Source organism: Trichechus manatus, unplaced genomic scaffold (assembly GCF_000243295.1).
Source record: "Trichechus manatus latirostris isolate Lorelei unplaced genomic scaffold, TriManLat1.0 scaffold00009, whole genome shotgun sequence".
In the NCBI taxonomy this organism is placed as follows: Eukaryota; Metazoa; Chordata; class Mammalia; order Sirenia; family Trichechidae; genus Trichechus; species Trichechus manatus.
The window spans coordinates 15,687,007-15,707,105 of NW_004443945.1; the positions used below are offsets into that span (position 1 = coordinate 15,687,007).

At 36.4% G+C, this 20,099-nt stretch overlaps 1 protein-coding gene across 6 annotated transcripts in view; it reads left to right on the forward strand.

Moving 5' to 3' along the window:
* Positions 1-20,099, forward strand: part of UBR5 (ubiquitin protein ligase E3 component n-recognin 5) — a 162,063-nt gene that overhangs the window by 70,337 nt on the left and 71,627 nt on the right. For 3 of the 6 annotated variants that reach the window (XM_004370719.2, XM_023726015.1, XM_023726012.1), the window contains exons 6-11: positions 5,734-5,923; positions 6,109-6,268; positions 6,865-7,014; positions 8,800-9,011; positions 18,565-18,681; positions 18,762-18,872. In XM_004370719.2, the coding sequence (XP_004370776.1) occupies positions 5,734-5,923; positions 6,109-6,268; positions 6,865-7,014; positions 8,800-9,011; positions 18,565-18,681; positions 18,762-18,872 (940 nt within the window). Of the gene's footprint in view, positions 1-499; positions 570-5,733; positions 5,924-6,108; positions 6,269-6,864; positions 7,015-8,799; positions 9,012-18,564; positions 18,682-18,761; positions 18,873-20,099 lie in introns of all 6 variants that reach the window. The other 3 variants (XM_023726013.1, XM_023726014.1, XM_023726016.1) reach the window with 2 other exon arrangements.

Genomic DNA, 20,099 nt, shown 5'->3' on the forward strand with positions numbered 1-20,099 from the left:
TTTTTTACTCACTGCCCGTGGATGCTTTTGTGCTACAGTGACAGAGATGAGCAGTTGAGACAGAGACCTCTTGGCCAAGAAAGCCTAGAACGTTTACTATTTGGCCATTTAGAGAAGAAATTTGCTGGTCTCTGGTTTAGTTTACTTCTTCATAATCCTGATTTAATACTAATTAATACTCTTACTTTTTTTGAAGTTTAATTTTTCCTTTTGAAATAATTTCAGACTTGCAAAAAAGTACAAATTCCTATATACCTTTTTCACCTAGCTTCCCCAAGTGTTGTTAACATTTTACATAACCCTAGTACAATGATCAAAACCAGGAAATTAATGTTGGTAGAGGGCATGATCTACAGCGCGTATCCAGATTTCACCCGTTGTCCCGCTAAAACCCTTCTTGCCCATCTGGGATTCAACCCGCAATCCCAGATTGGACTTAGTTGTCATGTTTCCTTAGTCTCCTCCAATCTGAGACAGTTCCTCAATTTTTATTTTTCAGGACCCTGATGATTTTGAAAACTACCTTTTCTTGCAGGATTTGTTTCTTGTTTTCTGATGATTAAACTCAGGTGATGCATTTTTGGCAAGAATATTTTGGAAATGCCAATGTTGCTATGTCTCATTACTGGTGATTTGTTAGCTTAAGGTTGTGTTTGCTAGGTTTCTCCACTGTAAAGTTACTGTTTTCCCCCATTGTAATTAATATGTATTTTGTGGGTAGATTCTTTGCCCACTGATTTTAGCATCCAATTTTAGCAACTGTTGATGATTTTTGCCTGGAACTGTTACTACTGTGGTGCTTGCCAAATGATTTAAAAAAATTTTTTTTTATTCCTATAACGTTTATGAACTGGAATTCAAGTGTAAGAACTTTCTCTCCTTCCTCACTTACCCTCTTTTTCTTCTATTTCTGTTTCTTTTCATTTATTTGTATTATTATGGTCTCATGGATATTTGTTTATTCTATGGCTTATAATCCATTACTGTTATTAATTATGTTGCTAAATTGTCCTAGACTTAAATCCTGTTCTCAATAAAATAAAACTTGTTTAAAACCAGTTATAATAGACTGCATCACAGAATGACTGAAATCAAGCAGTGGAGTTTTATGGCTTTGTTAGTAAAATATGCATCAAATACAATAATAAAGTAATATACTTGAGTTTAATAAAACCTCTGTAGACCTATTCCATAGATTAGGGCTAGTTTTAAGATTTTAAAATGCAGAGAGAATCAGTTTTTTGAGTCCCTCTTACCTGTCCTTGCTCATACTCCTTCCCACCACAGTGTCTGTTCATCTGCCCCCACCCCCTACCCCCAGATATGCACACATGAGAACAACGGATTCTGTGAAAACTTGCTCTAGCTTTAGCTTTGGGTTCATGAATTGCAATATTGAAAAATGTCACAGTGCGCACTAACTCAGTGCCAGTCATTTGTTTGCCTTTATTTGGGTTTGCAGATGTCCACAAAGTGTAAGCACTTGAAGACTCTTGACCTCTTTGAAAAGTCTTTTCAGTCTGTAGTGAAATTGTGATCAGTTTATTTTGTAAATCCATAAATTTTATAGTCAAAAATATTTTCCTTCATGATAAAATTTTCTTTTTCCTTGATTTGTACAGTAAATTTTTCTATTTCTGTGTTGATTACAGTAAACTTTAAAGAAGTTTATAATTCATAACATACTAGAGAATCTAGGACTGGCAGATCTTGAATCCCCAAAGGGGACTCTTAACCACAGATTTACCAAATATAATCAAATATGAAGGACACCATCCCTCACAAAATTTTCTGGTCCCCCTTCCTGCAGACTGCAGGCTTGTTCCCTTTGCGTTCACTGTGATATCAGTGACTCAGGGAGTGAGGGGGTCTCTCTATTTAAAAGCCTCTTTGAAAGATTTTGAGATAACTGGTACTGTTTCTCTTTTCTGCCAGCATGGATAATTGAGAATTGATCATTTGTTTTGACTGATCATTATCATTCTTAGGAATGCATAGCAGTCAGAATTTATGGAACATCTTTTAATATATTTTCCATTGATGTTTTTGCTAATTGGAAGATTTGAGTGCTAAAGATTTCTTGCTGATGCTGTTTTCTCCCTTTAATATTTCAACTATATCCTGGGGAATGTTTCAGAAATCTCCTAGGTATTTTTGTTAAATTTTTTTCAAATCAGGTTATGGGTAAGAAGGGCAAATTTATTTGGGGGAAGAGAATGGAGTTCATTTGTGTTTAATTGTAAGGTTAAAATGGAGATACTAGAATTAAAAACTTCTTCTGTTACCACCGATCACTGGCCTTAATAGATGATAGGTATAAACTGCTTTTAGTTGGTTTAAGTTAAACTGTACATCCTTTAGGGTTTCATCTGAAATGATAATCAGTGCAGGATTTGAAATATAAAAGCCAACCAGGTAATTGTAATTGCAGTTGCAAATAGTTGAAGCTGGGCAGGTAGATAAGATAGTAGATAGTAGGACTCTGACAAACTGGATGCCTCATTTTTAAAGGAGGCAGTGGGTAAGCTGTTATTGCCGTAGGAGAATACAGAGAACACCTTTGTCCTTCCACTGCCCCCTTTTGTTTTGTCCTAAGAGAAGCTGCAGATCTGGATTTTTATGTGGAATCTTCTGACTACTTAAGTATTTTAATGGAAATATAAATTAGTAATTAAAAAAAAGTTTTATTTTAGAACAGTTTTAAATTGACAGAAAAATTATGAACATAGTGCTGAGAGTTCTTGTATACCCCCATACCTAGTTTCCCCTATTGTTAATGTCCTACATTAGAATGACACAGTTTTTACAATTAGTGAATGAACAGTGATACAGTATTATTAATTGAAGTCCACAGTTTATTTAAATTTCCCTATTTTTTCCTAATGTCCTGTTTCTGTTCCAGGATCCCATCCAGGACTCCGCATTGCATTTAGTCATCATGTCTCTTTAGGCTTCTCTTGACTCTTGGCAGTTTCTCAGATTTTCCTTGTTTTTGATGAATGTATACTTTTTAACCAGCAAACCAAGTGCGTGGACAAGATTTGGCTAGTGGGCTGTTAAGCTTGCAAGTTATGGACTAATTCCATACTAGATGCAATTTCCTTAGTCGGTTTCAAGTCATTGTTTGTGCCTTGAGAACCACGTAATAGGATCAAAATTATGACACTGCTTTGATAAGCAAACTACAGAAAGTAGAAATAGGTTTTCCCAGTATTCTTGAGTTTAGTATTAAAAATTATATATTAAAAAACCCACTGCTGTCGAGTTGATTCTGACTCATAGTGACCCCACAGGCTTTCCAAGGCTGGAAGCAGACTACCACATCTTTCTCGTGTAGAACCACTGATGATTTCAAGCTGCCAACCTTTTGATTAACAGTCGATCACGTTAACCACTGCACCACCAGGGCTCCTGTGAAAATTATATAGCTCACTGTAATTATAGGCAAAAACAATCAGTAATTGTAGTACTGTATTTTGTGACCACTGATAACTTTTTATTACTGTATGCTTAGTTTAATACGTTAGTCTTTATCTGCAGAGCAAGCTGGTAGAGGAGTGTTCAAGAGCAATAGAGGTAGAGAGACTGGTAGGTTGTTTGGATTCTGATAGAAACACTGCATAGCAGGTGAGCATGAGGAAAAATGGTATCCCCCCCATGAAAACAGTCAGGTTAAGGGGCAAGCCAGAGGTATCTTGACATTTGTTTTTGAATTCACCTCAATTGAAGGTTTGTGTAGTGGAGATTGCAAAGTGGCGGACAGTGGTGTTTGATGAACCATCAGTGTTTAAAGAAGAGAATTAGAATGTTTTAGATAGGCAGATGTTCTCTACTCTTCCCTGTTGTCTTGGCTTCACTTACCTATGTAACCTGTCTACCTCTTGTGGAGATTTGAGTTTGTAATGCCCATAAGGTCTGCCCAGGCACAGGTGTGTATTTGGATAGTGTATCTAATCATGTTCCTTAGCATTTGCTTGGAGGAAGAATGGTATGCATTCCTTGGTGGAAATATCGGGTCATCCATTATATCTACCATGACCATATAATTTATTGTCCAAACTGGGACATCTTCGAGTGAAATTAATAATTAGGCGTAGACAATAGGCTTAAACTAGCACCATCCCAGGAAAACTGGGACATTAGGTCACCCTAATTATATCTGTTTTAGACTTTTTGGTGTGGTTCTCCTTGTTTTCAAGCTGAAATAATGTGTTTGAGCTTTTGAATGTTCCAAGAAATTCCAAAAGAGTAGTTCCACCTGAAAGACTTAGTTTTTGACAACTTACAGGAAACCTGAAGCAGAAATGCTGATTTAATATTTGGTTGGAATATGCCTACTTATGTTTTCATTGATCCTCTGTTACATTTTATTGCGTAAGTATCACAATACATATAACTTGAAAAGAAAATGTCTACTTTATATGTTAGTGCTTTCTTTGATAACGTGACATTTTTATTATTATTTTTTAATACAATATACTTTTAATGAAATCCTTTTGTTTTTCTTTGGTCTGTGAGAGGTTATTTAGCATTGCATTTCTAAAATCTGTTACATAGCAGAAATAAGTGCTGTTTCATACAGCAGACCTGAGGATGCACAATATTATTTTTCTCCAAAATTATTTTGGGAAGTTCTTAGCTATGGATGCAGATACTGCGTAAGCATGAAGTGATAGCATGCATCAGCAAGTCTAGAAAGCCTTCAAAAGGACAGTACCAGTTTTTCTCGAGATTTTTTTTTCTTTATTCATCATACTGAGGAAACTAAAGTTTTTTGCTTGTTTAGGCAGAGATTGGGCTTTCCACTTAAGTGAGAAGACCAGATCAAGAAATTTGATACCTTCCTGATTTGAGAATTGTTATTGTTAATGTATGCAAAACCTTATTTAAGGGGAAAAAAAAGCATTGGAAAAACAAATTTAAACTAAGTCTGTAATGGGGGGCTGAAGGTTTTAACTTCAGGTGAGTGCAGTGAAGAGGAGTTGGGAGTAAAGTACTTCTCTCTAGGTCAAATGATCTGTTATTCGTTTTAAAGACAACTGACACTGTCATAATTTAAAAGGCTGAAGTGATTTGTTATGACCATTTTGTTTATCATCTGACTGAATGCAGAAAACAATTGTATGGTTCATCTAGCTTACTTAATTTAACACTTAATTACCATGTTTGGAACAATAAGTGATGTTGTAGACATCATACGCTTTCTAACTCATTTTCTCATACTTACGAAAAAATTAATGAGCATAACCATTAAGTAGTTAGTAGCTTTCCCTTGATCAAGGTAGTTAATAGTGCTAAATATTAATGAAATACTATCTTTGCGGATGAATTTGTTCCAGGCAAAGCACTTTGAGTTCCAAACTCTGAGTTTTCCTTTTTTTGTAACCGCGTGTTAGTAGTTAGGTTTAATGGGTGTGTCATGCAAAGGCAACATGTGCTCTACGACTCATTTTATGGTTATGACTAGAAATATATATGGTATGTGGATATTTAAAAAATTAAAAGATGTAGAAGTTTTTAAGAAGTGATAAATTTATACTTCAGCATTTACAAAATTGTAACTTAATTTAAAGCTCAATTTTATTACCTTAATTTTCTGTCAAAACACTGCAGTAAGATATTACACATCAAGTTAGACAAATAACTTTTATCTTGACTCAAGAGAATGAAAATGACACCCAAAGTGATCTTTTCAGCATGATGGTTAAAATGATAAAATTCTCTAATATTTAGAAGTCGCTGGAGTTCAGGAGTGGGTGGAAGTGGAGGAGGCTCTTCTGGAAGGTCATCAGCTGGAGCTCGAGATTCCCGCAGACAGACTCGAGTTATTCGGACAGGACGAGATCGAGGGTCGGGGCTTCTGGGCAGTCAGCCTCAGCCAGTTATTCCAGCATCTGTCATTCCAGAGGAACTGATTTCACAGGTATGAATACTGTAGAATATTTAATGTAAGACAACAGCATAAGGTGAAGTTTAACGGAATATGGTGAACTGTAGTCTTAAGTTTCTGCTTTTTTGTATTGATCCTAGCAAGCTAATTTTGATAAAGAATTTCTTCAAAAAGAAACTAGCATAGTCCTCTCCTTTATTTTTTATTTTTTATTTCAGGCCCAAGTTGTTTTACAAGGCAAATCCAGAAGTGTCATTATTCGGGAACTCCAGCGAACAAATCTTGATGTAAACCTTGCTGTAAATAATTTACTTAGCCGGGATGATGAAGATGGAGATGATGGGGATGATACAGCCAGTGAATCTTACTTACCTGGAGGTTGGTGGATCACCATCATGATTTTCTCATCTTTGGAGTGTTCTTTTGACTGGGGAATGGGATTTTAAAGCACAGATGATTTTCTGACTATTCTTTTCAAGGTATAAGATAATTCTCACTGCAGTGCTGCTTGATTTGATTGTAAAGTTCCTTTTCAGGGAAAATGGGGAAATGTTTTTGTTCATTGGACTTGTGTTTGGTCGCAGTAAAAAGATGGATGTATATACATGACTTTATCACGGGCTGACAGATGACTCTGGAACATTGTTTTTTGATGCCGTTGTTACTGAATATGGTTTAGTATCATTGAGCTGCATTTAGATTTTGATTGTGTAATCCCTGTATGTCACAAATATTATATCTTAAATACTGATCTTTTTTCCTTCTGATTACTTAGTAGGTAGCCTAAACAACAAGTATGCATCTGCTGTTCATTAAAATCTGTGTTAACAATGTTAACTTTACTTTTTTCCACAGGTAACGTCAGTAGTCAGTCCCTGATTTCAATCTATTTTAATTTTTAGAGATCTTTTAGTGTCCTACAGGTGCTCGCTTTATAGCTGCGTCATTTTATATTTGCTTGTTTCTGTTTATAGAGGATCTTATGTCTCTTCTTGATGCTGACATTCATTCTGCCCACCCAAGTGTCATTATCGATGCGGATGCCATGTTTTCTGAAGACATTAGCTATTTTGGTTACCCTTCATTTCGTCGTTCGTCCCTTTCCAGGCTAGGCTCATCTCGAGGTAATTTTGCATTTATTTCTTTCTGATCACTGGCTATATGGAGAGACAGAGGTAGAATTCACTGTATTTGAGATTTAATATTGCAGTAGATGGAATTATTCCTTATTAATGCTTTTGGATGCTTTGGAATTAAAATGAGTTGTTTCTAAAGAGCCACAATAATATTTTAGAGATGATCTTATCTATAACATTGTGGAATGCATATCAAAGGTTATGACTTATTTTAACTTTTTTTTAAATGAGGAATATAGATTCTGAACTAAAAGCAGAATTCTACTTTACAGTGAGTGACATGCAGCATTCAGAAAACAAGTCTCCTTAGTTGATTTGATTAAAATTTTTCTTTTCTTTTTAAAGCCTGGCTAGATGAAAGAGTGAAATACAAACAGACTTACTGGATTGGCCAGTAATAAATATATAGAAATATTTAGTTTATTAAAATGCAATTTTCAAAACTTCTAAATCTTTAAAAGATACTGTACATAGTAGAGGTCAGAAAGAAGATTTTGAAATCATTAATCTAGCATATATCTGTGTATATTGGTATAGCTTTAGCTTGCATCATAACTTTTATAAGTCAGTATTTTCACTTTTCCAGAATGTAAAACATGATTCAAATAACAGTCAAGAATCAGCTGTATTATTTACTGTCATTACTAGATTGGGAAAGGTGCCATCTTATATTAAGACCTTGCTGCAAATAACCTGGTGCTTAAAAGCAAGAATTGTAAAATAACAAATTTGTGGTGATCTTTTAATATAATTAATCTGTTATGAAATAGCTTTAAAAATTTTAATGTAAATGTATACTTTACTGCCATAAATGCACCAAGTATTGCATTTTCAAGTATGCAGTATCTGACTCGTTCTAAATTTCTCCCTTTTATCATTTACTAAAGTTATTGTGTGTAAGTATTACTTTCAGTTTGAATCATATGAAATTGCTGGTGTTTGACCAATTTTGACTTGTATAAGTGGCAGTCTTCTATGGTTCAGTTAATTTTGTTTTTAATTCTTGTTATCCATGTCTTGGAAAGTTTATTTTGATTATTTAAAAAAAAAAAAAAAAATATATGAGCACACTGGGGGAAAACATTGACTTTAGATAATTTGTAAGCCAGTTGGAAGGAAAGCATTTTGGTATGGAAATCTTTCCATGAAGATAGGAAAAAAAAAAAAAAAAACTGTCTAGTTCCTCAAAATTTTAACTAAGACATATTCATAAAAATCCAGCCCTACAAAATAACTCTAAACATGGGCTTGAGTTATCAAAAGTTTTATAGTTAGTTTATATTAATGAATATGTATTTTAACCTTTTCAAGTTTTTTTGGTACAGTATTTTTTTAAAAAAAATACCTGAAGACTATAAGTACTCTTTTTTTGTCTTACGTACTTGTGTCTGATGTATTCTCATTTATTTTGCAAATTTTCTAATACTTTAAAAAGTTACAATAAACATTTTTAATGAAAGCCACTATATTAAAACTTGATTAAAAAAAAAAATCAAAATTCAGTTTAAAATAAAGCAATTCTGCTCTAAAAACCTGTAGTTGGAATACTGAAAAGTCTGCCTCTACATAGTTTTAAAAAAATACTAGTTTATAATTTTCACCTGTTCACTTGAAAGGGTTAATGTTTTGAATGTTGCATGTCAGGTTTATTAGATATACATTTACATTAAATTTTTTTGTGAGTAGATAAACTGCTGTTAGTTGCATCCTGAAGGGTCTTTACTAGAGAGTGGCTTACTTTTATCCCACTGGTGTGACCCAATTGCATACCAGTTCTCCTTCTTCCCTTAGAGAGAGACTCTGAGCTGTTGCGTGAACGTGAATCCGTTTTACGTTTACGTGAACGAAGGTGGCTTGATGGAGCCTCATTTGATAATGAAAGGGGCTCTACCAGCAAAGAAGGAGAACCAAACTTGGATAAGAAGAATACACCTGTTCAAAGTCCAGTCTCTCTAGGAGAAGATTTGCAATGGTGGCCTGATAAGGTATTTGGGAAAAATCCATGCCCCTCCATTTAAATGGATTCCTGATGAGTCTTCCTCTTTTTCCCCCGGATATATTTATTTAATTTGGATTTATGTATTACCATTAAAAAAAAGTAGACATAAAGTGGTATTTTTGTTTTGTTTTAAGATACAAGTAGAGCATCTTTATTGAGCACTGCATGAGTCATCTCATGGAGATGCATTCAGTGGTGCTATTTTTCTTCCGACTTGATGAAGTAAATCAGAGAAATCAGGGTGGTAGTTCTAGATCTCACATGAGTGTTCTATTTTAGAACTTCTTTCCTGGTAATAATTATAGTGATAACTGTTGGAGTATTCCGTGGTAGAAGTTTATTTCCTGATGTCAGACGGACTCCAGTAAGAAGGGGAATGGCTTCAGATTTATTCAGGGTGAGTTTGTGGTCATTGACACAGCATGCGTGTCAGGGCAGGATAGGGGAATCTGTGTTTCTTTGATTACTTAGCTGCCCTGTTTAATGGCAGTGAGTCCTGACGGGCTCTTTGCCTTAAATGATGTGCAAGACAAAGTAGGGTGAACAGGAGTGGACTGGGGAGCCCTGCTCTGCATCCTGAGGAGTAGTGCAATGGCTGGCGTCTAGAAGCATCCAGGATTTGTTCAACTGATTTGAATCTTTAAAACTCCATCACTGCCACCAAGTGAAACAGAGTCAGTGCATTGTCTTAAGTGATTGATAAGCCATCTTCAAAAGCAACTATTGAAGACCATAGATTTTTTACCTGTTTTTCGGTGTGCCTGTTTCTTCTTATTTCCAGAGCCAGTTGGGTAGGAGGTTTTATTAGGTAGAAGTAAACTAAAAGAAAATGAAAATGTTGAGGTTAATCTCTAGTAGATAAGGGGAGTCTGATATGGAAATCTTTTCTTTCTTTCTGAATTTGAATTTCAGATATTAAAGGGAAATATTACTTTCTGAATTAATTTTTCTACAATTATTGTGAGTCTTGATGTACTTTATTTTCCTCTGCATTCAGCTCATGTGGAAAGCTTGAATGCAAGAAGGAACATGAATTTTAATCAGTCTCTTTGGTTGCAGAGGCATTCTGTTGTCTTTGGCAGCTGCCAAACTTTCCCTGAATTGCATTCTCTACTTATTTCCATAATACTAGAAACCTCCCAAGTGCTACTTTTACTTCATATGGCAGAAGGCCATTTAAACAATTACGCTTTTTTTTCTCCTTTGTTCACTGTTTCCTATTTCTGTTGCCTCACGCATATGAGGGCTGCATCCATATCATAGTGACAGGAAGTAATAGAGGACTCGTGAGTCTTGTATGTAATAGTTTAGGCTTCTTTAGCATGCATTTTTTTTAATTGATGAAAGTGGTTTTGAAGAGTACAAGTTTAGCAAGCTTTCTTCCTGGCCAGTGTACACTCTGTTAGATTCAGCCAGTCTTTGTTGGCCTTTACTGATAGGCATGTTTTTAGGTACAGCTTGTTCACAGGGACAGTCACTTAAGCGCACTGTGAAATGTTGACATCTTACAGACTTTAGTCTGTTATTTCCTTGGTTAGTTTAGACATTGAATGAATGAAGGAGTAGCAACATGTGAAGCAAAGTATATTCTACCTGTATCTTTTTTTTATTAAATACCTAATTTAAAATAGTATTTTTGAGAAAGAAGCTTTTTATTAGCTTGTGATCGAAATGAAGACATAAACAATTTCAATTCAGGGCAAGAACACAACTTAAACCTAGTTACACTATTAAACCTTATCTCAGTCATCAGCAAATACCATTAGGTAGGTATTTGTCAGCAAGGCTAAATGCTATACTCAGAGAATACAGAGAGCTAGGACAGCATACAAAATTATCATACAGGGGCATAGGCTAAATACCACATGAAGGAACAGTCAATATGTGGGACCAACATTAGTTGGGGGAAGTGATTGCTGAGGAGTAGAAGTTTTTGGGGTAAGAGTTACTAGGGAAGGAGAAATAGTTGAGAGTGCAGGAAGATAGGGAGTCAGGATGTACTTGCTGTCTACCGCGGTGCAAAGAGGTAAAGAGATGGATCTGCCAAGAGCAGCTGAGTGCGTTGACCATTTGCACCGCTCAGGGACCACTGAGGCTGCATTGATCACCAAAGCCAGATACTGAGCCTGTCTCATGAAACTTGGAGTATAGTACAGGGGACAGATGATAATTAGTCATACAAATAAATATTTACTCATAAAATGTGGATCTCTTTATAATTTTGACTGGGGTTTGTGTTTCTAAAGAATCTTGGTAGCTGTTGGATTATTTTGATGTAATAGTTTCTGCATCCTCACCACATCAGGTTACCACAAGATAGTCTTGATTTTGTACACAACAGTGAACTTGGAATTGTATAGTGGGAAGAGATGTTATAGTTTGTCTCTGATCCGTTCATTTTTATGGATGAGGAAACTGATCCTGTCTTTTGCTCATGTTCACATAGCTAGTTAATAGCAGATCCAGCACTGAAGCCAGGAAACCTGATTTCAAAGGCACTGCTTTCCTACTGCATCTTGTTTCCCCCTAAATATTTGGGAGTAGTGTCTTTTTGTTTGTTTGTTTTGGTCAAAATATCCATCTTAGCTTAATTTCAGAAGTGATTTAATCTAATATTCTTACATTGTATCTACTGGTATCCATAGTATTTTTTCGTTCTGTCTTATGTTAGCATACATGAGAAATTTCTTGATAAGTTACCTGGATTAGTACCTGCTTTCCCACCACTCATTTATAGGGTCAGCCAGTTCTTCAGTATTTCAACCAAAAGGTTATTAAAGCTCATTAATCATGGAATGTTCTCTTTTCTTTTCTTTAAAACCTTACAGTATAATCTTGAATTGAAAATATTTGAGGTAACCTTAAACTATAAACAGTCTCATGAATTATTCTTTGAGTTAAATGTCAAAGCTAGTGTAAATGCATAATTGAAAATTATCATAGGATGTTGAAAGCTCCTTGAAGACAGAGGTAAGGGTCATTCAGTCAGTATTATTTTAATTACAGTAATTAAGTACTTGCTGTGTGTTAGGTCTTTTGCTGAAAGATAGGGTAGGAATTTTGTAGGAAGACAGAAAAATGACGTTAATACATTCGAATAAGTGCCATAATAGAATTAAGCAGAAGTGACTCTGGGAGTCACAGAAGCCCACATTGAGTGATGACTGGGAGTGTGAAGTCTGGAGCTGGGCTGCCGGAGTTCGTATTTTAGCTCTACCACTTACTAGCTGTGTGACCTTGGTCAAATCTTCAACCTTTCTAAGCCTCAGTTTTCTCATTTGTAAGATAGGGACTGTTGTGAGGATTAAATGAGTTAGTATATGTAAACTATAAAGAGCAAGCAGAAGCAGGGCCCTGTTCCAGGAAGAGGGAACAGGCAGTTTCTGCAGGTCATGGAGGAGCGAGAGAACCCAGTGCGTTTTGCTTGTTTCCAGGCTTCTCCTTCCCTTTTATTGTAAATAATGCTGTGAATATATTTTTAACTGAAACCTTCTATTCTAAAATGTTTTTTATAGGACTATTAAGGCAAAAGTAGAAAATCAAAACCCATTTAGAGGGATATAAATATATCAAACACCTAGAAAAGTATAGTTACTATTGAAGTCCTGAGCTTCTGGGCATCTGGTACAAAAAGTAAAATACAGTAGGTTACATAATTCTTATTCTCTAATAAAAGGAAACAGCAGTTTTCTAGAAGAGATATGTTTTCTAGAAGAGTTATTTTCCTAGCTCTAAAGTTTAAGGATGGTTTATCATGGGTTACAGTACCTGAGCCCTGAACCCTTTGAGAGATTTGGGTGATAAGTTCTTTGTTTATAATATTAGCATTAACGTAATTAATTGATTTATAATATTAATATGCAATAAAGGTTATTCTACTTTTGCCTCTTTCTGGTAAAACCCTTCAGTGACTTCTCACTGCTCTGCTAGGAACAACATTCATGCTGCTAACTGTGGCCAGCAAAGCCCCTCATGAATTGCCTCCTGCCTCCCATTCCCGTTTCTTGCCACCCTTCCCTCAGTCATCAAACACCTTTTCTCAGTTCTTTGAACTTGCCCAGCTCTTTCCTGTCTCAGAGCCTAAGCATGTGAGGCTCCCTTCCCGTGGCTGACTTACTTTCTCATTGTTTGAGTCTCAGCCTCAGTGTCACCTGATCAGAGTCACCTCTCTGACTGTTCTGTCTCATTGGCTGTGTGGGACCCCTCCATTCATTTCTTACTACCTTTTACTTACCACTTGTTTTTACTTCTTTTATAGCACTTGTCCCAGTTAGTAACTAGTACATTTACTTAATGTCCCTCTGTAGCTTTACTGTAAGCTACATCAGGCCTTTTTGATCACCATTGTCTGTCTTGTGTTTGGCACGTAGACGTTACTGCTACTTGTTTGTTTCATCTGGAGAGTTTTTTTAATGAAAATACCCTTTTTGTATCTTTCTGCCGCTGCATTCTGATGTATTATGTAAATAGCATCCTAAATGACTAATTATATTATTAAATACACTGCCAGGGAAGAAGAAAAATTGGAATCTTTTGATGGACAATATTCTGATTAATTTATAGGACCTAAGCAGCACCATGTAGTGGTGAGCATGTAATGGGTATATCTGGTGGTATTGTTCTAGACATTCTGAACATCAGAAGGTTGATCTGACAGAGGTAATGAGCTTGATTAATTGAGGTGTTTTGCTGTCCTGCTACACCACTCAGACTCCCTTTACCTTTAAAATGTTTACTTGTTTCACCAGTGCTTTGTAAGATCTGGAACAGTTAAGCTGTGCCATCCAGTGCAGGATTCAGTACTGCAGGGTTTGGTATTAAAATCTGATGATCTAAACAGGGAGGTTGATTAGCTTTGTATATAATTAAAATTCTGCTGGAAAAATTGATGGTATTTTACTTTTCTCTCTCTACACACAAATGTTAAAGTAGTGTTGGTCAAATGTTTGCTAGATGAAACTGGATGATGTGAGTGACCAATTATGATAGATATGCCAGTCATTCCCAGTTAATATTTTCAGTGCATTTATAATATTTATTAACAGATGTTTATTTGTTAATTCATTCCCCAAATTACCTGTCCTAGAAGCTAATAAAGAAGTGAATAAACAAAATACTGACTCTCAAAAATTTTGTGTGTATATATATATATAGCCCATGTATAAAATATACCAGTAGAACTTATAGCTCAAGTTTTATAAGAACTTGGAGCAGCTGAAATTCAAGAGTGACATAGAGTAACTTGTATTTTATGGGACCGTCATACTTAAACCCTTCAGAGCAGCATAAAATGTTGGGGTATTGCCTAGTCTCATTTACCCTCAGTAAGTATTTAGTTGATATACATGAAGTCTTTAGCTCGGTAGAAACCGGAAGAGGTTGTTCTTTAAACCGAAACTGTTACCACTGTGTTATGAATCTGCAAATATTCAGGGTCTGATTTTCGTACATTCTACCAGTTTTTGAAGTGAGACAGTCCATTTGCCACATGGAGTTTGGTGAGTAGCAAGGATGCTGAGGACAGGAGAAGAATGGAGGAATGGATCATTATGTGGTGATGCCTTATGAAATATTGTGAGTTCTCGGTGCCTTAGATGTACATATTCAAGTATATGTGCAATATTTTAGATTTAACTAACTACTCCTAGTGGTTGAGTTAGGCATTGTGTTAAAAGTTGCCTTTCTTAAGTAAACCCTCTGTAGATAGGGCCAGTAGTGTAACTGAGATGTCTAGGGAGTCGTTTACATTTCAGATGAAAGGTAAAACCTTTAAAATCTTCTAAATAAACATGGCAGTTAACATGAAACACAGATCAGCCTTGACTGTCTGTTAAAGGACCTCTACTAGGCAATCTGTAATCAGCCTGATTTTTGATATATTTGAGGTTATTTGAAATTCTAAGAAAAATGAACTTTTGTCTACTGTTGTGCCATTATAAAGCACATTCGCATGTTCTCATTTGATTTTTAAAAATCCTGTGAAGAAAGCATGATAAAAATAACCTGTGCCTGTTTGATAAATGAAGAAATTGAAGCATAGTAATATCGCCAGGACCGGAACCGGTCTTCTGAGTGCTGTTAAGTTTTGCAGAAGAAGTGATTCGGGTGTTATTGTTGAGTTTAGGCCAGATAAAGACAAGCAGTCTGCAAGTCTGATAGCAAAGCACTGATGGTGATTTTTGCATTATCTTTCTTTGGCTGGTGGGTCATAATGGGTTTTTGGGGCCTGCACATTGCCTTCGTCTGACTCCCACAGCAGAGCTCAGTTGGCTCATGTAGGACTTATCCTGCAGAACATTGACCCATCCCTGAAGCATATAGAAAAGTCAGTTCTCAGGGGACCTGTACACTGTGATCTTGCTTGCTATAGGGATGGTTTGTACAGAACTGTACTACTCTAGTGAGGCACTTGCTTGAAAAAGTTGGAGTTAAGATTCATTGTTCGTTTAACAATCATCGCGCTCCTACCATGTGGCATGTGTTTAGCTGGACTATAGGAATGTAGAGATAACTATGACATAGACCTTCCCATGAGGAACTCAGTGGGGAAGAGAAAATTCAGGTGCAATATAATGTGTTCACAGTGTGATCAGTGAACAGTGCTGGACTGAGATACGAACAAAGTGTTGTAGGAGACCAGAGTGGGGGACGACTGATATCACCTGAGAGACTCGGCAAAGGCCTCACAGAGGAGATGACATTTAAGCAGCATTTTCAAGGTTAAATAGGTGTTGACCAAGATGCAGAGGCATTCCTAACATTTTTAAGGAGGTGAACACTGTCAGCATCATAGAAGAGTCAGTTATGAGGCTGGTAGAATTGTTAAAATAAGGCACTGTGAGGATCTCAGCTGAAGCAGTGGCAGTAGGGACAGAGGAAGGGGAGAATCTGAGAGACATTTGAGACACAAGTGCAGCAGTGGTTTACTAGTCAGTGTATTGAGGAGAAAAAAGGAGGAGTTGAGGAGAGCTCCCAGTTGCCACGTCTCTGTCTCCTGTTATAGCGTGGGTGGGTGGGTGGTGGTTGTCATTCATGGTGGTAGGGACTGCAGAGGGGCTGCAGATTTGGAGGGGGTGGTGAATTCACTTTGGAGATGTTACCCATTTTTGAGACATCCAGATAGTGAGCTCTTGCAGATAAGTCTGGAGATAGGAGACTTACACTTTTAAAAGCACAGTACCCTAGTGGATGCAGTAATTTAGGTTGAGGGTGAAGCATAATTTGAAAAAAGGGACAAGGACAAAATCTGGGACAGGGAGTGCTTGGGTGGTGGAGGGAGATGTAGAAAGTAGTCATGATAGGAAGAAGAGGAACAGTACAAAGTAGTGACCTGGAACCAAGGGAGAGGAGAGATTGCAGAACAGGTGATGAACAGGGTCAAATGTTTAAATGTTTAACAATTAACTGTTAATTTAAATGTTAAATTAAGTTTAAATGTTCAAATGTTTAAAGAGAAGATAGATTGATTAAATACATGGAACATTGATTTCGCAGTTGAAAGTGTGGTAGCCATTAGTGAAAGTGAATCACGGGCAAAGTAATAATTCACTTTACCCGGAGTAAGATTGAAGGAGACATTTGGTTGGTTGTTGGGGGATATGAAAGGGAGTTGCATACATTGTGTGCGTAGGTTATCTTTAAATAGGAAAGAAGGGCACTTCTTCCTCTGGGATGGGGGGAGGGGAGAAGGGAGAATGGTGCTTTCATAAGTTATTCTAGAGGTAAGAATATTTTGGAAGCTTCGGCCAGAGAGCTTTGATTTTCTTGGAGTAGGAGGTAAGTTTAGAGGAGTGTAGTAATCACAGTGGAATTGGAGCACTAGTTATTTGTGCGTGGCTCTGTGCTGTATACTTATAATGTGTTAGCTCATTTAGCTCCCTTTCCCCAAAGGATATGTATTTATTATTATTATTCATTTTAAAGGTGAAGAAATGGGTTTGGAGAAATTACATCTTACCTGAGGTCACATACTTAATAAGAGTTGGATCCAGGTTTCAGGCTCACTTGGTCTGATTAGGAGCCCTGGTGGCACAGTGGTGAAGTGTTTGTCTATTAATCAAAAGGTTGGCAGTTTGAATCCACCAGCCGCTGCTTGGAAACCCTATGGGGCAGTTCTGCTCTGTCCTGTAGGGTCACTATGAGTTAGAATCCACTCAGCGGCAACGGGTTTTTTTTTTTTTTTTTTTGCCTGATTATATCGTCTTTCATTTTTAACTAAGAGGTCAAGAAGGGAATTTGAGGGATAAATGTTTAGATTTGATGCAGTTCCCATGGAGAAACTATCTATAGTTTTCAGATATCATAGTGAGGGAAAGAGAGAGTTTGCTAACTTGAAGAATTTTACATTTGGTCTGTCTGTCCTTTCTCCCCCGAGCCCTGTTCTCCCCCTTCAATAGAAGTGACTTGAAAATAGGGCAGACTGGATATACGTAAAAGAGAAGATCAAAATTAGTGTTCTTTCTGTACAACTCTGAGGCATAAGTACTATTATAATAATACAAATGTTGGCAGACTTCACAAGCATTATTTGAGCACTATAACCAATCTGACCAAATAAGATTGGAATTTGGCAGAAAACCAGAAAGATACCATTAGTTTAGCATCCCTGGAGTCAGAATTCCAGAAAGCAGAGAAGTATTATATAGACCAACAGCAAAAAGTACAACCTAAAATCTATTGTTGGAAAGTTTCGCTTTGAGATTTCTGGGTGACTTCGTATCTCTGGTCATATTGGTCTCATGTTAAAAAAAATTGTCATTTATACTGGTTTTTTACATTTATTGTCCAACCTTTTTATAATTTAATTGGATTCCTACTTATTGCCTGTGCATTGCCTTAAAACTAAATGAACTTTTAAGGTTAAAAACAAAACTAGGCGTTTGTTTCAGCAACTTGGAAGAGCCTTCAGGAAAGGAGTCTTCTGTTTTGGCACCTGATTTTCCCCTATTCAACTCCTTATTCTGTTTTGTTTGTTTGTTTATTCGCTTCATTCATTCAACACATTTACTGAGCACCTACTACATGTCAGGCACTAAGTGCTAGAGATGCAGTGAAACAAGACAAAACTTACATGCAAGCAAGATAGACTATAAACAAGTAAATATAATACATCAGATTGTGACAAGTGCTGTGAATGAAAAAGAAAGCAGGGTAAGGAGATAGAATATGAAGAGTAGTTGTTTTGTAAATAGTATGGTCAGAGAAGGTCTTCTTGAGCACAGACATGAATGAGGATTGAGTGAGCCACCTGGGAAAGGCTCACCCAGAGCACAGCAGATAGCAGTCCTGGGGTGGGATCAAGGTGGACATAGTCCAGGAACAGGAAAAAGGCAGTGTGACTGAAGGAGAGTGAGGTGAGAGAGGGAGCCGAGGCCCTGTTACGAAAGGCCACGCAGGCTGTACTAAAGACTTCGGATAGCAGTGGTTTTATTTGTTCACATAATTCATATAGATTTGATCCAGTGATTAAAGTGACTTTGTCCAAAATTGTAGGTTTGTACATTTCCTATTTATAGCATTGCATTATTTTTATTTTATAGGATGGAACAAAATTCATCTGTATTGGGGCTCTATATTCTGAGCTTTTGGCTGTCAGCAGTAAAGGAGAGCTTTATCAGTGGAAGTGGAGTGAATCTGAGCCTTATAGAAATGCACAGGTATTTTATTATATTGTGCATTGAAAAGCGCTATATATCAGCACACAAAATAGTAATCATTTTTTTTTATGCTTTCAAAGAATCCTTCATTACATCATCCGCGAGCAACATTTTTGGGGTTAACCAGTGAAAAGATAGTCCTCCTGTCTGCAAATAGCATCAGAGCCACTGTAGCTACAGAAAATAACAAGGTATGAAACACTTTCCGTTGACAAACATTTCATGTTTAAGTTCTTTTTTTCCCTTCCCTGTCCCTTTTCCATTTTTTTATTTTTTATCTTTTTAACTAGATCCATAAATACAAAGTTCATCTAAGTAATTCAGTGTATCTTTTTTTTTTAATTGTGGTAAAAATATACACAACAAACCATACATCAATTCAACAGTTTCTACATGTATAATGCAGTGATACTGATTACGTTCAAGTTGTGCAACTATTTTTGCTATTCTTTTCCAAATTATTCTACCACCATTTACATAAACTTGGTTCCCCTAAGCAAAAACTGCTTCTTTCCTCATCCCTCCCACCCCTGGTAACTACTAATAATCTTTGGTTTCTATTTATTTACTTATTTCATGTAAGTGAGATCATGCAGTATTTGTACTTTTGTGACTGATCTGTTTTGCTCAGCATAATGGTTTCAAGTTTTATCCATGTTGTGGCACACATTGGGACTTCATTGTATGTATTTACCACATTTTGTTAATCCAGTTTATCTGTTAATTCATGTTTTCTTTAATTGGCTTGCTTATTTCTGTACTGTAATTCAACTTGCAGAAGCAGCTTTCTACTTAAAGGGAAGGAAAAATTATTTAAGCCGAGTGCTGAGAATAGAGGAGGTAGTGAGAAGCATAAAATGTAGACTGAGAAAGTATGTATATTATACCTTAGATTATCAGTTTGGCTGTCTTGTTGTTAGGTGCTGTTGAGTCAATTCCAACTCATAACGACCCTGTGTACAATGGAATGAAACACCACCCGGTCTTGTGCCTTCCTCACAATCGTTATGTTTGAGCCCATAGTTGCAGCCACTGTGTCAGTCCATCTTGTTGAAGGTCTTCCTCTTTTTCACTGACCCTCTGCTTTACCAAGCATGATGTTCTTCTCCAGGGACTGCTCCCTCGTGATAACATATCCCAAGTATCCTTGCTTCTAAGGAGCACTCTGGCTATATTTCTTTCAAGACAGACTTGTTCATTTTTCTGACAGTCCGTAGATTGGCTTTAGAGACATTAAATTCTTTTACAAAATGTTGGAGCATATGTTACTTTTGTTTAGTGACTTAGCAGAGGACTTGGTTTAGGTTTTAGACATTCATTTCAGTAGCTGCTGTTGTGATTTATTTGTGAAGAAAGTAGTTTCTATTCTTATTAATCTTTTGTGGATTACTTATTTCTCTAGCATATAACTGAAAACA